This window comes from Populus trichocarpa, chromosome 19 (assembly GCF_000002775.5).
Source record: "Populus trichocarpa isolate Nisqually-1 chromosome 19, P.trichocarpa_v4.1, whole genome shotgun sequence".
NCBI lineage: Eukaryota > Viridiplantae > Streptophyta > Magnoliopsida > Malpighiales > Salicaceae > Populus > Populus trichocarpa.
The window spans coordinates 12,062,064-12,078,640 of record NC_037303.2 but is presented as its reverse complement, the minus strand read 5'-3'; the positions used below and the strand labels follow the sequence as shown (position 1 = coordinate 12,078,640).

At 31.6% G+C, this 16,577-nt stretch overlaps 2 protein-coding genes across 6 annotated transcripts; one reads left to right on the top strand and one right to left on the bottom strand.

Annotated features, from left to right (window-relative positions):
• Positions 1–1,958: 1,958 nt before the first annotated feature.
• LOC7467403 (transcription factor bHLH81) lies at positions 1,959–9,818 on the bottom strand. 5 transcript variants are annotated; one of them, XR_002979239.2, is made up of 8 exons: positions 9,210–9,817; positions 8,815–8,952; positions 8,650–8,715; positions 5,616–5,684; positions 5,357–5,409; positions 2,715–2,775; positions 2,550–2,630; positions 1,959–2,189 (listed from the first exon to the last, which is right to left on the bottom strand). XR_002979239.2 is itself a non-coding variant. In XM_002325501.4 (6 exons), exons 1-5 carry the CDS (start codon positions 9,672–9,674, stop codon positions 5,362–5,364), a joined length of 786 nt encoding a protein of 261 aa, XP_002325537.3. In that variant the 5' UTR covers positions 9,675–9,817; the 3' UTR covers positions 4,960–5,206; positions 5,357–5,361. The 5 variants fall into 5 exon arrangements, 3 of the variants coding, with proteins under 3 accessions (XP_002325537.3, XP_052305688.1, XP_052305689.1); XR_002979238.2 differs by having other exon boundaries at positions 1,959–2,630; XM_002325501.4 differs by lacking the exons at positions 1,959–2,189; positions 2,550–2,630; positions 2,715–2,775 and adding an exon at positions 4,960–5,206.
• A 5,961-nt stretch (positions 9,819–15,779) lies between these two features.
• LOC7467402 (uncharacterized) lies at positions 15,780–16,577 on the top strand. The gene has a single exon (XM_002325935.4). It carries the CDS (start codon positions 15,818–15,820, stop codon positions 16,379–16,381), a length of 564 nt encoding a protein of 187 aa, XP_002325971.1. The 5' UTR covers positions 15,780–15,817; the 3' UTR covers positions 16,382–16,577.

The following is a 16,577-nucleotide window of genomic DNA, read 5'->3' as shown; positions in this document are numbered from 1 at the left end:
ATCCTGAGATTTGTAAGATTCCCTGGTTACTCTTCTGATGTCCGGGTCAGCTTGCGCACACCTCGACTAATTTTACAGGCTTTAAAGTTAACGACCATGTAAGTCTCTAGTGATTCTGAGATTTGAAAGATCCCCTGGTTACTCTTCTGATACGTGGGGGTGACAATGGATCTATTTAACTTGGGCATTATTTATAATTAATTTGTTTTGCCAAGATGCCCCGTCTTGTTCTTGAATTCATTTTGGAACTCCATGCTGCATTGCTGGAGAAATATTACAATCAAGAAATTATACGGTATAGGAAGTTGTATTTCCATCTTTCAAACATGGGATACGCTAATTGATTAGGTTCAATGAATATATATATATATATATATATATATATATAAAGTTGATGGAATTCGTCATGAAATTTAAGATTTTTCACCTAATATATCAAACGAAACCCAAAAAATCATCAATAACAAGCAAGACTTGTCAATACTGATATTCACCACGATCTGCTTTGGAATTTGGATGCAGTCTTCAGTGATAAATAATCAAATATGTTGATGTTTTTATTAAAAAAAAATTCTAAACAAAATCAACTTAGTTTTTTATTGAAATTGTGATGTAAATTGATTTTTAAAGTGTTTTTTACTTTGAAATATATTAAAATAATATTTTTATTATTATATTTTAAATTTTATTTTTAATATCAATAAATTAGAAATTATGAGAAAATATAAAAAAAAATTAAAAGTAAAAAAAATTAAATTTTTTTTCAAGTGAGTTCACCTGTGTGCAGGTAATCTAACAGTGAAAAAAAATAAAGGAGACTGATGCGCTGCTAGTGCTATTAAGAACTGTGAGGCATTCAAGTTTCAAGAAACACAAAACTGTGAGAAGGAGACACGTCGTTGACCACGTGGTCATGCGGTATCACATTCAACAGCAAGTCAACCGTCACATGGGCTAATCCTCGAATTTCCCACCAAAAAAACCCAAAAAGATACTCTGATCCGTACCTTTCTAGAATGCCCAACCAACTCTGTCTCAAAACTTAATTGTTCGAAAATTAATCAATCCAAAGAAACTGATAGAGATAGATACTGCTGCAGTGGGTATATATGTTAACAAGTGATTCTGTTGTTTGAGATGTGAGAATGTTATAATTAGATGATTACTTGTTTCAATAAATTATATGGATGATTTAAAAGATATATTTATAGATAAGTGAGACATGTTAAGATTCAATAAAAATCTGGTCGTATCAAACCAGAATAATATTTTAAAAGAGCCATAACTTTTAATCTGATTATTGAATGATGTTCAGATTTTTACAAGATTTTTCAGAGATTGTTTTTTCTATAGTAGTCATTTTATCATTACGTGGATCGTCAGATCTTTAGATATCAAAAATCTCTCTATGGTCCCTTGATTTTGATGGTTTTTGTGTTTTTTCTTTTTCTTTTTGGATTTCTTGTTTATTTTAAATTTTATGTTTTTTTTTTTTAATTTTGGATTTTTGTTTTTGTTTTTTAGGGTTTAGGGTAGTATTTTTGACCTGTTCAGAGGCAAATTTTATTATCATTACTTTTTTTTTTTTAGAAAATAATTAAACTTGTGAATTCGAGGCTTGCCCCCAGCGCTTCTTTCACCCATTTAAAACACTATGTGTTCTTTGTTTAATTATTATGTTTAGCATCCGCCAGTAGCACCGAGGAAGATAATGACTCATTTAATCTCTCCATAAAGGAAAATTTCATTTTTTTTTTTTATTTTTTTTTTTTGTATAAAGCCATAAATATTCCAGTATTTTGACAAAGATACTAAAGTATGGAGCTATATATGTCATCTGCCAAGTTATTGCTTACTGATCACATGCTGAATGGTATTCTCATCTGCTAAGTTGCAGGAAGGAAATGAGGTATTGAGGGTGGTATCCAAATTAGAATTAATCTCGTACTGAAAAGGAATGAAGAAACTGAAGAGCTTACATATAAGATATACGTATACTAATAGAATCATCTGATATCTCATATTGAGAAAGAATTCATGTCTTTTCAACCTTTAGAAGATATATAGCTATAACACTCAGAAGGAGGAGCATCGAAACTGATATGACAGATGCAATAACTGGAACAAGAAGACTTTGCTGCTTCTTTTCACATGCATCCATCTTGCATAAATACAGATTTCGATCCAAACTGGCATTATATAAAATATTGTCAGATGTAACAGAGAATTAATGGTTATATACCAGTAACAAATAACTCAATCAGAGTGATCATGCTTAGCTTTTGAAAGTTAGCAAGATCACCGTGAAATATACCGAAGAATTGTATCAGTTACTTAATTCCTTAAACTCGTACTCACATTCAGAGAAAATGGATTTGTATAATCTATTTTGTGACCCCTCTTTGTTCCTTAACGTTTAGTTTCGATCAATGAAAAAAACAGTGTTCACTTCATATGTAAGAAAAGAAGTTGGAGAAGAACCAAAGGAATAGAATGATTGTTTGATTAACATGCAGATAAGTTGTAATCGTTGAAAATGATAAACAAACCTTAGCTGCAAACATCCAAAGTTAGACTTTTCCTTGAGATTATGGGGAACTGCACCTGTGAGTTTGTTCCCGCTCAAATATCTGCAAATAGAAAAAATAATGTCACCATTAACCATGGTAATCTTTGTAAGAACTTATGGTAAACACCAGAGTATGTTAACTTACAGTATAGTAAGATCCAGTAGCTGCGCGAAAGCTTCTGGCAGTGTCCCTGTCAATTCATTCCCTGGAAGAAAAGGTGAAATAGATGACAGGAGTACGCTGGGGAAAAAAAGAGGCTGGTCCTCCACTGATCTGAAGCAAGGACACCCATTTTTGCAACCTTGGAGGAGCCAGAATCCCAATTGATTATAAGAATGATTTGAGGGTCTTGAAAGTTTATAAGAGATATTCACGTTCTATAGAAGGAAACACTGAGCTTTACTCAATTGCGAATGGGAGCTTTAGAATCTTTGGCTTCCTTCCTATGAATGCAATTCAGATCCTCGTAATGTATATGATAGTTCAGTGATAGTAATAAGTTATATATTCCTTCATCAAATGCTGTAAACGAACATCACATGAACATTGTTTTTAACAGTTTTTAAACGGTTTTTAAAATGAAAGTATGATTTATCTTTAATTTATTTTTTTATATAAATTAAATTTATTTTAAAAATAAAAAATATTTATTTTTTATAATGTTTTTAATATGTATAGTCTTGAATTATATTTTTTCTTTTATTTTATTAAATAAATTTTATGTGTGTGTCGATTTCTATTATAAATTAATTTTAATAAATAAATTCATTAAATACAACAAGTTCAATGATCCGTGTTGCGATATCAAATATATTGATATATATTTGTCTCTCAATTTTTCCAAATATATTTTTATTTATCATTAATAACTCTTTTATTTATTTATTTATTATTTATTTACACAATGGTTCGTAATTTATTTAATTAGATGCGTGTATAAGTTTTCAATTTATATTTATAAATATTTTTATGTAAAAAAACACGTCAAAGAATTCTACATGTTTAATTTTTTTTTATCATGTATTGGTATTTTCAATTTTATCCTTATTCCTATGCTAATTTTTCTTAACCATTTTATAAAAGTTTTGTTGTTTTTAATTTCAGCTTCCAATCCAAGTTGATGGTGTATTATTTTTATTATTTTCATCCTTATTCTTTTGATTTTTTTTTCCTTTTGTTAATGTTTTTATTCTTTTTAATTTAACTCTCAAATTGAAAAAATTTTGTCGCCCTTTAATTTATTTTTATTTTAATTTTAACCCTCATTCTTTTAATTGCTATTTTTATTTTGGATTTTTTATGTATTTTTTTTTCAATTTCTTCATGGTTTTTTTCATGTGTAGTGCTTTGAAATTAGATATGATGAGCTGCGTTACAAGTTTGAAAGTTAACAGGAGTTATCATCTTTTTTACCTGATTTTCTGCATTGTATTTAAAAAAAATTGAAGTTTTCTTCAAAAAATTTTTGTCAAATTATCTTAATCTCATGATTTAAGATGCGAATTTATCAAGTTAATCCGAACTATCTCACCCCTTAATGTTCAAATTACATGTCTATTATGATACCTCAGATTAGCTTACACCAGTTTTTTTATTCTATTTTGTCTCAGATTAGCTTACACCAGTTTTTTTATTCTATTTTGTCCTTGCATGTTTAATTAGCTAATAATTAAACAACATTATTTTTTTGCTCTAATTGCTTTTTGTTATCATTGTTTTTTTTATGTAATTTAAATAAAATCAGCTTATTTAGTTAGTCAAGATGGTAACTCGAGTTATTGAAATTTTTTTTATCTCTTTTAAAAATAATAGAAGGCACACCTGTAAAGCCTAAATATTTTATTAAAAAATAATATTAACCTGCAACATAGCAACCCATCAATTTCCTCTCTCTCCACTTTTCATCATCCAAATTATAGGGGGGGAAAATCCATAAAACACCAGGCAGAAATTTTTAGGTTAAGATTTCAACCGGATGGACATATGATAGACAATACCACCATCATCCAGATTGCGACAACCACAATATAACTTCACATGTAAGATTTTCAATGCAACCAAAGGATAAAGGTCATCCATCAATGACGTGGGCACAAGTGCCTGTGCAGTGTGCACACAAAGCAATTAATACCACATCCTCTCACTGGAATTATAGGAGAAAGAAAGGGGGGGTTAATAACCCAGATCTAAGCCTCTTTCTTGTTTAAACAAAGGACTTCTCAGTTCCAAAATATTAAGAACTTCACCAGGCAGTAGGCCATCATAAGATTTTCTTTTCACCTGAAATCTTGTCTGTTTCCATTAGAAAACGAAACAGATGCTGCTACTATTAACAGTGAATCTCATGCAAAGCAATTTCTAAGATACTATGTATAATATTAGACACATATTTGACCAAAGATTTTCGTGGATACAACAGCTTCTTCAGGAGAGTTTAATGGAATACATAGCTGTAAATATCAAGAATATCTAAAGCCCGTTCAGCAGCACCCTGGAAAGTATATTATTGTGTACAGGATTCTACAACTATTAACATACCAACCACGACCTTAAAGAGACTAGAACTTTCCAAGATGAAGTGGCTAAACCTTGACATGAACTCTAATATATTTGCTACCCACATGGCAGGCTTTCATCTATATATAGAATAAGAGTGACATAAAAGATGGTAATCTTTTAATTACATGATGGAGCTTCCAGAGAAGATCATCAGAAATACTATGATGGACCTTAAATGAAATCTCATTAATCTGATAATTACACAAAACAGTGGGCAGGCATATTACCTCTGTTATTCTTTAGCTATGCATTTGCATTTTCTTTGCTGTTCCGTGAGTTCCTGCCATGTTTCAGTCAGTCAAATACTAATATTTCCCTGCTTTTGCATTTCAATTTGTATCACTATCTATACATATAAGTGAGAGGGAACAATTTGGAATCTGTTGGTTACTAGGTGCTCACAAAGGTAAAGACTGCAAAATCTTGTTTCTTTACCAATGGCTTTAAAACCAAATGAACTCAAAATAAGACCTGTGTAGAGAGTACCTGAATCTGCCTTTGAAGAAACTTAACATACGCTAAAGCCTCGTCTAACATATCAGCAGTGTTTGTTTGCTGCAACAATCAACCATGAAAACACCAAATCAAATAAATGGAAACTAATGGTAACCAAAAGAGTAGCAATATTCACTCAATCTAATTCATGTTGAAATGAAAAATAGAATTTCAATGAGGGATTTTACATCAAAGACCCACTGATCCAATATGTCAGTCATGCATGACATAATGAAATCGGGTTATTTAAGCCAAGAAGCGGGATTTGTTACAGCAAACTGATGGTATTGTAGTGAAAAAGCTTGACTCGAATGTTGATTTTGTTTTCAACATTTTATGCATCAAGATCCATAATTCTCGCCTGATGGCAGAACTTGTGCAAATGGGGGGTTTTATCAAAGGCATGAAATTTCATTCCTGTTTTACAAATATTAAGTTTAAGAAGCTGAGAGGAAACTAAATACGAGAGAGAACCTGAAGTGAGTAACAAACAAGTGCATGATACCAAGATCATTGATAAAATCCACACATAAGTGAGGGGATTAGAAAATCAACAGAGAAGACCACTAAGATTTTGGACAAAGTTCCAATAAATCAAACCTCTGCTCCATCAAATACTCTATATATGTATCTCTCTTCCCTTACAAGCTCCATTAACCAAGGTGGCACTTCCTCCACGCACCAAGGCTTTTGCCTCTTGTTCAGAAACCCTATGAGTCTTAGAGGTATTTTTTGTTATTAATGTCTTATTGTAGCATACATGAAAAGGAAGATAACAGAAAGACAAAAAAAAAAAATCCTTGAGTGTCGGGATAGTTTGCAATTTGATTTGTCTTGTTTTAAAACTCAACAAACCAAGCCCAATAAATAACTCCAATTACAATGTCGAGTGATGAGCATTGTGTTACACTATAGTGCATTCATACAGGCCTTTGCAGGAGCAACTAAGCAAGCTTGTTGTTAGGGTTTCAAAATACTAATAACTCAAACTAGCAATTAGGTCAGCTCATGGTCATACATTATATTACTTTCATGAGTGGTCTTTCAGAGGATCATCTAAGAGTGCTTCATTTCAGGATTTTGAAAAAATATAAACACCCAATCACGTGTCATGAACATAACAAAATGCCACTTCACCAAGAATTAACAAAGGAACAAAAAATGAAATTATGTAAGACTAGGCTCTCAAGCAACTGTTTTATATAATGAATGATAACACCGTTTGCATTTATGTCGATAATGAAAAGGAGATAAGCTTGACCAATATTAATGGCAACAAAAGAGAAAAAATGAGCCCACATCCAAACCATCAACTTGAGATTAAGCAGGCATCAAGCTCACCATTAAAAGGGGCTTATTTGGCATTGGGATTGACTATGATCAATAGTTTAACTTTTAAGCCGAGGTAAGCATTCATGCTTTGCTAGCTAGCTAGGGAGCCAAATTTGGATTCTTGAGTCATCTAACTTAACATTTATACACTCATTTTTCTTTCCACCAATGGCAAGAACAGATCCACAAAACATTGCCAACTCTTGATGGATGTGTTAAAACTTAATAAAACAAAAAAAAGATAAAAACACCGATACACGAGATATCTTTTGGCTTGGCTAACATGCTTAAGCCATGTAGTTTTTCATTATATTTATAGTTGTACAATTGAAATGTCAAGAGTATAATATGGAAACAAACATGAGCAAAATAAGGAAACAATCAAGTACACGTTTTAAGCTAACTAGCTGGATTATTTTGAATTAGTAACATGAATCATGGGTTAAAGCCTGGATAGGCAGCCAAAACAAAAAGTCATTTGCTCTAAAAAAATGCTATGATTCAAATCTCGAGTATGTGCCTGCCACACAACTTTAGCTCACCCCTTCACCATGGAACCAACTTCATGGGTTAACATCCATCCGTCCATTTATTTAGAAGTATCTTCACAGCTGCTTTTGGCTATCCATTTTGAGAATCAAGCATAATTCATATCAAGACAATGATAACATTAGCTCTCTAAGGCTTCATCGAGCAAAGAGCTTGTAGATGCCATTTTTCAAGCCTTTGCACATCTATCAGCCTTCAACCAAATCTGGTAGTGAACACCTTGCAAGAATAGTTCAAATCCCTTGCTTTCACCAACCCAATAATCATTTAGTACCTCAAAACCAAATTTCTCCATAGAATTTGATCAAACATAATCTACGCACCATTTGAACCCCCAAACACAGACAGCCATCATGTACCAAGAAACCTCATTGCTAGGACCATTCCATCAAAATCACTCTTGCAGACAATATGCTTTTGCATTCATTCTAGAATCAATTGCAACATTAATGTCATCAATAACCCCACACCTTATACGTACTGAACTCACTTCATTGTCTTGCGAGGGGCTTGATTCACATCACAACTATATCAGTTTATTGTCATGGCACTGACTATAAACTATTTCAGTAATTCTTTTGGAGACGAAACCTATATGATAGTTTCTAGATTTATAATTTGTCCTTAAAGAGTTACAAATTCATTTATATAAATTTGGCATAGTCCCATTTTATGTAATAGGATAATAAAAACAGAAACAAAACATGACTATTTTTTGTCTCAAACATGTAACACGATGACATTAGTAATTAACATTCCTCATTTGTTATTACTCCTTACAGGGGGGTGGGGGAGCACCCTGTGACTTTTCTTCCCTCCTTTTCATTATATCCATATTATACAAGAGGCAAACTCTCCAAGAACGGACTTCAATTTTGAACTCTCACATGAAATGATACATCTAGCAAATCAACGGATTTAAAGGAGGCTGAAATATATACAGTGCTCCTGAAGTTTTGCAGCACTAGATAGACTTCAAAATCTCTACCAGTTATTCAAAAAGGTTGTTAAGATTCTCTATTGAGGCAAAGCATTATGACAATAAAATTGTAATGCAAATTTTTCCATAGTGAAATCTGTGATTACAAAGAAATTCCTATCCCAACAAAATTTCATTTTCAATAAGAGTTCCCAAAGAAGGTACCTTATCCATATTTGGAACAAGTTCCTGAAGTTTCCTTATGCGGTCACTGATTCGAGTTCTCCGAACCTAATTCAGAAAAAATGAAGTTCATTTAGCAATAACAACAAACACATCCGCCGCCTATCTCTAGAATGCACCAGATTGCTAGTAATTGATTCATCTTACCCTCTCTGCAATACTCCGAGGATGCGTAGCACAGCCACGCTTCGCACGAACCCTGCAAGGCACTGAATCCTCCAAAAGCTTATCCATCTCCATTTCTATCAAACTAGATGCCCTTAAAGGCCCAGTTTGCTCTCCTTTCTACCAAACCAAATACTGAGAAGACTATAAAATTGTACACAAAAAGATCCTAACATATATAACAAAATTAGCTTGAATTTCACATAACATCAAAAGTAAAATTCTTTTGCTCTACTTTAAATAAACAAGTAATCAATCAAAGAGCCACGCCACAAACAAAAAAGAACCCACATACTGCCACAGAAGATAGAATAAATTTACTACCAAGAAACAGTCAATTAATAACCAACATCAGTTACAAATTGGAGTGAACATACCGACGGAGGAGGTGGATATCTCGCAGAAGGGTTTTGCAACTCAACCTCTCTAGCTCTTTTATCAGAAGGCGAAACATCCATATTTGGCGTCATATACTCATAATTTGAAGCATTTCCGTAACTAGAAAAATACCCTTGATCACTTCCGATCCCAGAACTCCGAAGAAAATCAGTTGGAGAGCTATTTTGCCTTTGAAAACCACCAACCGGTTCAAACAAACCCGGTTCAACAGCAGCACTAGAAGCATTAAAAGGCACTGAATCTCTACTTGAAGGTGTGTTTGAAGTAAGTAACTCAGTCAAGTTCTGACTTTGCTTTAATGGGTCCTCTTCTTCTTCTCCAAGAAGTGCTTCTATCCATGTGGCTGGTGCTGAACGAAACCTAGCAATCCCTCCACCTCCACCGCCACCAGCGCTACCGCCACCAGCACTAGTGTTGCTGCTTCCGGCAGGTGTTGGTTGCATCTGCTTCTTCACTCGGGTATTAGAGGCTTTAATATTTTTTTCCTCTTTTGTTGGGTTTCGATATAGAAAGTGAAAGAAAAAGAAAAGAAGAGCAATATTTCCTCTTTTTAGGACTTCACTTTTGCGGTAATAAAGAGAGCATGGAACTAGATTTATAGTTCTGGTCTGTTTTTTTATTTTACGTATTGACTCTATACACCGCAAGTGTAGGTGTATCCATGCGTGTCTTACTCTTGTAACCCTTGATGAGAATACTATCTCCTCAAGATCAGATGAAGGGTGGTTAAGTAGGGAGGAGTTACACGTGAATTGTAGGTATCAGAAAGCTTAAAGAGCTGCAACGCCATCGTTTTCCAGATTTGATCACTGTCCGTGCTTCTTGACGGTCAAGAACTAAATCCCAGATGCAAGGGTATCCCGTGATGTACACGGTCCAATGGAGAAGAATCTAGGTGGGAAAGCAAGGGAGGAGATTGGGGTGCGTGGGTTTAGAGAGTGGAATGATGGTTTGTTTTTTTTTACTTATTCGGTAGGGTACGAAAATGTGTATGCTTTTTCTGGCAAATTTGTGACCGCCCATCAACTCATATGTCACAAAGAAGGATGTGGCCCTTTTTCCCTTTCTTATCAATGTCGGGTCCTTTTCTTCCTCATAATTTAGGGTTAAGTTTGATAATTTCAAGCTTTTAATTCAAGGTCTTCATCATTGTCAATGGAGAATTGGAAGGTGCTTGTGCTCAACTTGAGGTGGGTATAAAAATTCATTTTCATATTCATGTATTTCTTTTTTTTATGAAAATATATTTTTTATAAGAATTATTTTTCTTAAATAAAAACTTATTAAGATTGTGAAAGCAATAACAATAAAAAAAAAATCATAAATCAATCATTTTTATGCACTTTTATGAAGAAAAAAAATTATAATAATAATAAATCTGACAAAATCATATACAGATCTCATTCAATATTAACAAGAATTTTTAATATTGAATAATTGTTAATGTTATCATAAAAGGCATGAAACAAAATTTTTAATCATTTAAAATTAAAAAACAAAATAAATAGCAATCAAGAGATTGAAGATCAAATCTAGTATAAAACAAAACAAAATAAATTTTTTTTTTTGCTTTTTAAATATATTTATATTTTTAAAAAAACTAAATTATCCAACATTCACATTAGTGATAATTTAAAAACCATTATGAAAGGATAAAAAAAAACTTGGAACATCATTTTTAAATATTTTGCTTTTAAGTAAAATGTAATCATTTCACTATACTATCAAGATGTAAAATGACTGAAAACCTTCTAGATCCTAATTTTAAAAAATTTATTTTCAATACTATTTAAATTATTTTATCATGTATCTAAAATGTTAAAAAATTGATCTATCAATGATCAATATAATAATGACAAATGAACTCTATGAAAAAAACAAAAGTGTCCCTAATAGCTAATTTATAAATAATTTTATTTGAAAATGAAAAAATTATTATTACATTATTTAAATTCATAATAAAATGAATCTAGAGACACAATTATTTACATATGGGTTTTTGTTTTTTAATAGATTCATGCATTCAGTCTAGGGCTGAGCATTTCCGGTTCGTTCTGGTTTTGAACCAAAATAAACAACTAAACCGATTTTTTTTTTAATTTTTTGAACCGAACCGAACCGAAAACCGGTTCAAACCGATTAATTTCGATTCGATTCGGTTTTTTTCTCTTCTAGACCAGTTTAAACTGATAATTAGTGATTGGAAAGACAAACCCATCTGAGTTAGACAATGACATTCTAAATAGTTTGGTAAACTTTCAAGAAGCCATAATCCATGTATCTCATCATCAAAGTTAATACCCATTGCAGGCAACTCATTAGTAATTCCTTGAAACTTGTTAAAGTGATGTTTCATCTTGGTATCTCAATGATATCATCTGTTTTATCACATATAACTTTAGGTTTACAGAGAGTAAAGGGAGGGGAGAAAAATCAAAGCAAAGAAGAGTAAAGGGAATCAAAGCAAAGACTAGAAAGTAAAGGGAGAAAAATCAAAACAAGATTTGATAAAGCGACCAATGGCTAGCCGGATAAGATCTTTTATTTGATTAGGACCGGCGGGTGGAAAGCCTTACTACTTGAGGGGTGAAGGAAAGAAAGTAGATGGCTTGCTAGCTTTCCCGAGAAGATATTTCGTTATCCCCGCTTTCAATAGTCCTTCTTTTAAACTTGTCACAGGATGAGATTCACTCAGATAATGAATAATGCTTTCAAAGGGGCTTCCTTACTTAGAGACTAAAGTGAGAGTAAAGGGAGAGATATGCAAAGAAGGGAGTAAAGTGAGAGTAAAGAGAGGGAGAGATCTGCAGAGAAGGGGGCGGCGGCTGATGGCTGAATGTGATTTTAGGGTTAGAAAACATTGTATTTATAGTTGGTTTTTTTTCAAGTACTGGTTGGTTGAACCGGTTCGGTTCGGTTCAATCGGTTTCAGACTTTACAAACCGAACCGAATCAGAATTGTTTTGTGATTTTTTAATCGGTTAATTCAATTTTTTTTTCAGTTCAGTTCTTTTAATTTTTTTTTCCAGTTTTCTCGGTTTAATCAGTTTATCGGTTTTTTTGTTCACCCCTAATTCAGTCACAAAACTAAACTTTATTTTTTATCACTTGAACTTATTTTTAGAAAGGCAACCACAACTTTTTATACTTTGAACAAAACAAGGCAATTCGCGAATTGCGATCCTAATATCAATATTTTCTTCATCATAAATATGTAACAAAGAATAACAGTATTGAAATTACTTGCTAACTTTTTTCTATTTTTAAATCTTAATTCCTATTTAAATCGCTTAAAAATATATTCCGGAAACATATTATTTAAAGAATTTCTAAACAAAAGTCAAACGAGAACCTGTCTCGTATATGTAGTTAAAATATACCAGTTTAATAATGTTTATGTCTATCTGTCTGATGTCACCAAAATAATAATAATCTATTTATTATTGTTATTTCTTGAAAAAATAACAGGTGGCATTATTTGGATAATTCACTTCTTTATGTATACGTGATAATGGTCTCTCTCTCTCTCTCTCTCTCTCTCGTGAATAATCAATTTTAGTATTTTTTTCCCTTTTTCTTTAAAGATCAATATATCCTTGGATCAATTTTTATATATCAATACTAAATCTTTTATAATGTGAGATTTTAAATAAATTACAATTATATATATATATAAAAAAAAAAACTACAATTGCTTAATAAGTTACTCTTCACGTAAACACAAAACATTATTCATTGTAATATTATAATCATAACTTATCCTACAATAATTTATAAAATTGAAATTTCTTTTTAATTTTATATCCTTTAATTTTTTTATCTTTCAAATTTGATCTTTATTTTTTTATTGTTTTTTATTTTATTTTAGATAATATTTTGAATTGATTTTTGTTTACAATTTCATCATTTTTAAGTTTTTTTTATCAAATTTGATTTTCATTTTTTGGATTGCTATTATTTTTACTTTGAAAAAATCTTTAAATCGATATTTTTTTTTCAATCTCATCCTTCGACATTAAATTGATTAGAAATTGAGCTTTTTTATTGAACCCGAGTCTAAGATTTTACAAGTCGCAGGTTTTAGACTTTAACCCAGATTTTAAAGTTAGACTATTTGTTTATTGAGCTCGAGTTTAAGATTCATATTTTTTTTTTATTTTCTCAAATGCATCTCTTTTTTGTTTTGATAACTATTTGTTTTTTCATATTCCCATGACTCCTTTTGGTTTAAATTGGTCTATTTGGTGTTGTTATCAATTCTTTTATTATTTGATTAAATTATATCAGTTTTTTTATAATCTAGTCTATGCTTCAAGTCATTTTTTAAATTAAAAAAACACGCCCAGTCACCTAAACATCTTTTTTTTAATCAATAAAAAATTGTGCCCACAAATCTAAGTATAGACTATTAGAATATATTTATGGTAACAATTTTTTCCAATGCTCTCTCTTAAATTTCAACAATAGTACGAAGAATCTATTTTTCTTTTTTCTTTTTATGTTTTCTAGAAGCATATGGTCTCTAATGTTATAGACTAGTGTCCAATTTTCTTTTGTGTTTTTTTTTTTAATAAAGTAATTACGGACACAACGTGCGACATGTTAAAATTATGTTATAATTAAGTGCATAATAACTGTTCCAATTAATAAATCACTCAATCGACAATTAACTGAACTTGTAGCCAAGTCAGGCTTTCAATATTACTACATAAGCATTTTACATTAATTATATAATTGTTTTAGTATCTCTATCACATTAATTTTTTTTTTATTTTCATAAGAACAAGATTTTTATGAGAATAAATTAAAGGGCTTGTTCATTAATATAAGCACCTAATAATGTAAGTTTTACATCTCATACAGTGAAAAAGGTCTTTCACATCCTAGAACAACATCACTGTTTCCTCTTTGAGCATATTAAAATTTAGAAATTGAATTCATTAGAGTTCTAGAGCTTGAGATCAAGAGATTTGCTCTTCTTGTGGTCTCAGATTCAAACCTTGTGGTTGCAGATATAATGGTCATTGGAGGTTTATATGGTCGTTAATTTTAAGACCCGTGCGATTAGTCGAGGTGTGCGCAAGCTGACCCGGACATCCACGTTAATAAAAAAATAAATTAGAAATTGCTCATTTTCTTTTATCGAGTATAAAGATTTTAATACATGTTTATTTTGTATTTTAAAAGTATTTTTTAAAAAATTATAATTTTTTTATTTTTTATTTACTTCAAATTAATTTTTTTAGTATTTTCAGATCGTTTTGATATACCGATATCAAAAATATTATTTTTAAATAAAAAATACATTAAAAAATAACCCCTACCACACAATCAAACATAAATACCAGACAAAAAGCTAATCCAAGCTTGACCTAAACTCCCCAAGTTAGCTGCCAACTAAAATTCGCGACACCCATTTGAAAGGTCACGGGCGTATGAAAACATTAATGTTCTGGAGAGAGAAGGTATCTTTGTTGAACATGACCACACCTAAATCAGATTTTATGACCGTCTCCTTGTATTATTATTTTTTTTTTCTAGAAAGAATTGACATGGAGGGTCTTGAGAAAGAAAAAGAATGCAATTTTATTGAATCAAATTGGTAAGATAGTAGAGGGAGAAAACAAATAAGAGAAATAGATTAGAAATCTTTTAATATTCAAACATTAATTCTATACATATATGCATGGTTTAATTGATATGTATGCAATAACTTATTTCAATTAAACAAGTTTTAGTGCTAATAATTTTAGTATTTTTGTTTATAATATAATAGTAAAAATTACCTCTATACTCCAAGATTGAGCGTGCTTGAGATTGTGGTTGTGGTTGCTTTTTAAAGTCTATTTTCACTCAGAAATGTATTAAAATAATGTATTTTTTATTTTTTTAAAATCATTTTTGATATTAACACATTAAAATGATCTAAAAACATAAAAAATATTAATTTGAAGCAAATAAAAAATTAAAATATTTCAATTTTTTTCGAAAACGTTTTTAAAATGTAAAAAAAAACAAAATAAGGCTATCCGACTCTAACCCTAGTTGAGTATAAAAAAAATCAATATAAAATTAATTTGATCGACTTAACGAGTTAGCTCACAACTTAATAAAGATTCTGCTTGAGTTTAATTTTTTTTCATAAAGCCATTTTAATTTTGTTTTAAAAAAATTATTAACTCGTGATAATTCATTCAACCTGTAACTCAAACCTTGTATTGATTATTGGATGAAGTTTAATAAGTATGACTTTGATTACCACTAACGTAGAGGATTGAGATTAAACTCTACAAACAATCTACCGTAGAGTATCATAGGTAATCTAAGGACCTAATTAAAATTATGAGGACCTAATTAAAATTATGAGGACGCAGTTGACATTGAAAAAAACTTCAAGAAACCAAACTGTCTTTATGCCAAATTATCATTATAAATTTTCTTAAGAAAATAATAAATCTGAAATCAATATTAAATTGAAGTTAATTAAAGTACTCCCTTTCCCTTACAACTTCCTTAATAATAAATAAACAGTTTCAAAGAGTTTTTAACCACAAAAAAAAATCAAACCATCACTGTCGACGATCAGATGCCCTTCATGTATAAAGATCCCCACTCACGTGACAACCCTCCCCCTCTTCCAAAACCCAAGATTCCACCACCACCACCACCACCACCACCACCAATTCACCTCCATGATTTCCGCCGCCGCCATCACCACTACCACGACAATCAAAACCCCACCATGTTTTCCCCACCTTACCGGCTCATGTTAGCCACCAGCACCTGGCTCCGAACCCGAAGGAGCCGCCGTGTCTTGCTCCTCCTCTTCTCACCGATCCTCCTTCCCTTTCTTTGCGCCACCTTGCCTATCCTCTGGGCCGCTGAGCTATGCGTCAGCCTCTGCCACCGTGGCCGGAGGAAGAAAGATGAAGACGGAGGCGATCGGTTGCGGCGGTGTGAAGAGGGGTTTTGTGACTGCGAATGTGAAGAGGAAGAGGAGGAAGAAGTTGGGTTATTGCAAAGGTATTTAGAAGATCAGTTACGGCTTGTTGGATCCGTTTATGAGTGTGGTGATGAGTTTGATCATCACAATGATGGCGATGATCAAGCTGATCATGATCATAATCTTAATACTCCTCTTCTGGGTTAATTTTCTTTAGATTGTTTTTGGGGGTTTGATATAAATTAAATTTTGGGCTTAACCTTGTTAATTAAGTTCGAGGGGTTTTGTTGATTTTAGGATTTCTTAATCTAATTTCAATTTTTTTTTCTGGGTTGTTTTCAAATTTTATTTTGTATATGATAATTTGTGAAAGTAATAATGCTTAGAATCTTAATTTTTTGCC

Excerpts from the sequence above, each read along its gene's own strand:
- LOC7467403 (XM_002325501.4), bottom strand. The coding sequence starts at position 9,674 with ATGCAACCAACACCTGCCGGAAGCAGCAACACTAGTGCTGGTGGCGGT. Across the intron at positions 5,685-8,649 it reads TTGTTCCAAATATGGATAAG|CAAACAAACACTGCTGATAT; the intron begins GTACCTTCTTTG and ends TGATTGTTGCAG. Across the intron at positions 5,410-5,615 it reads TTCTTCAAAGGCAGATTCAG|GAACTCACGGAACAGCAAAG; the intron begins GTACTCTCTACA and ends GAAACATGGCAG.
- LOC7467402 (XM_002325935.4), top strand. The coding sequence starts at position 15,818 with ATGCCCTTCATGTATAAAGATCCCCACTCACGTGACAACCCTCCCCCT.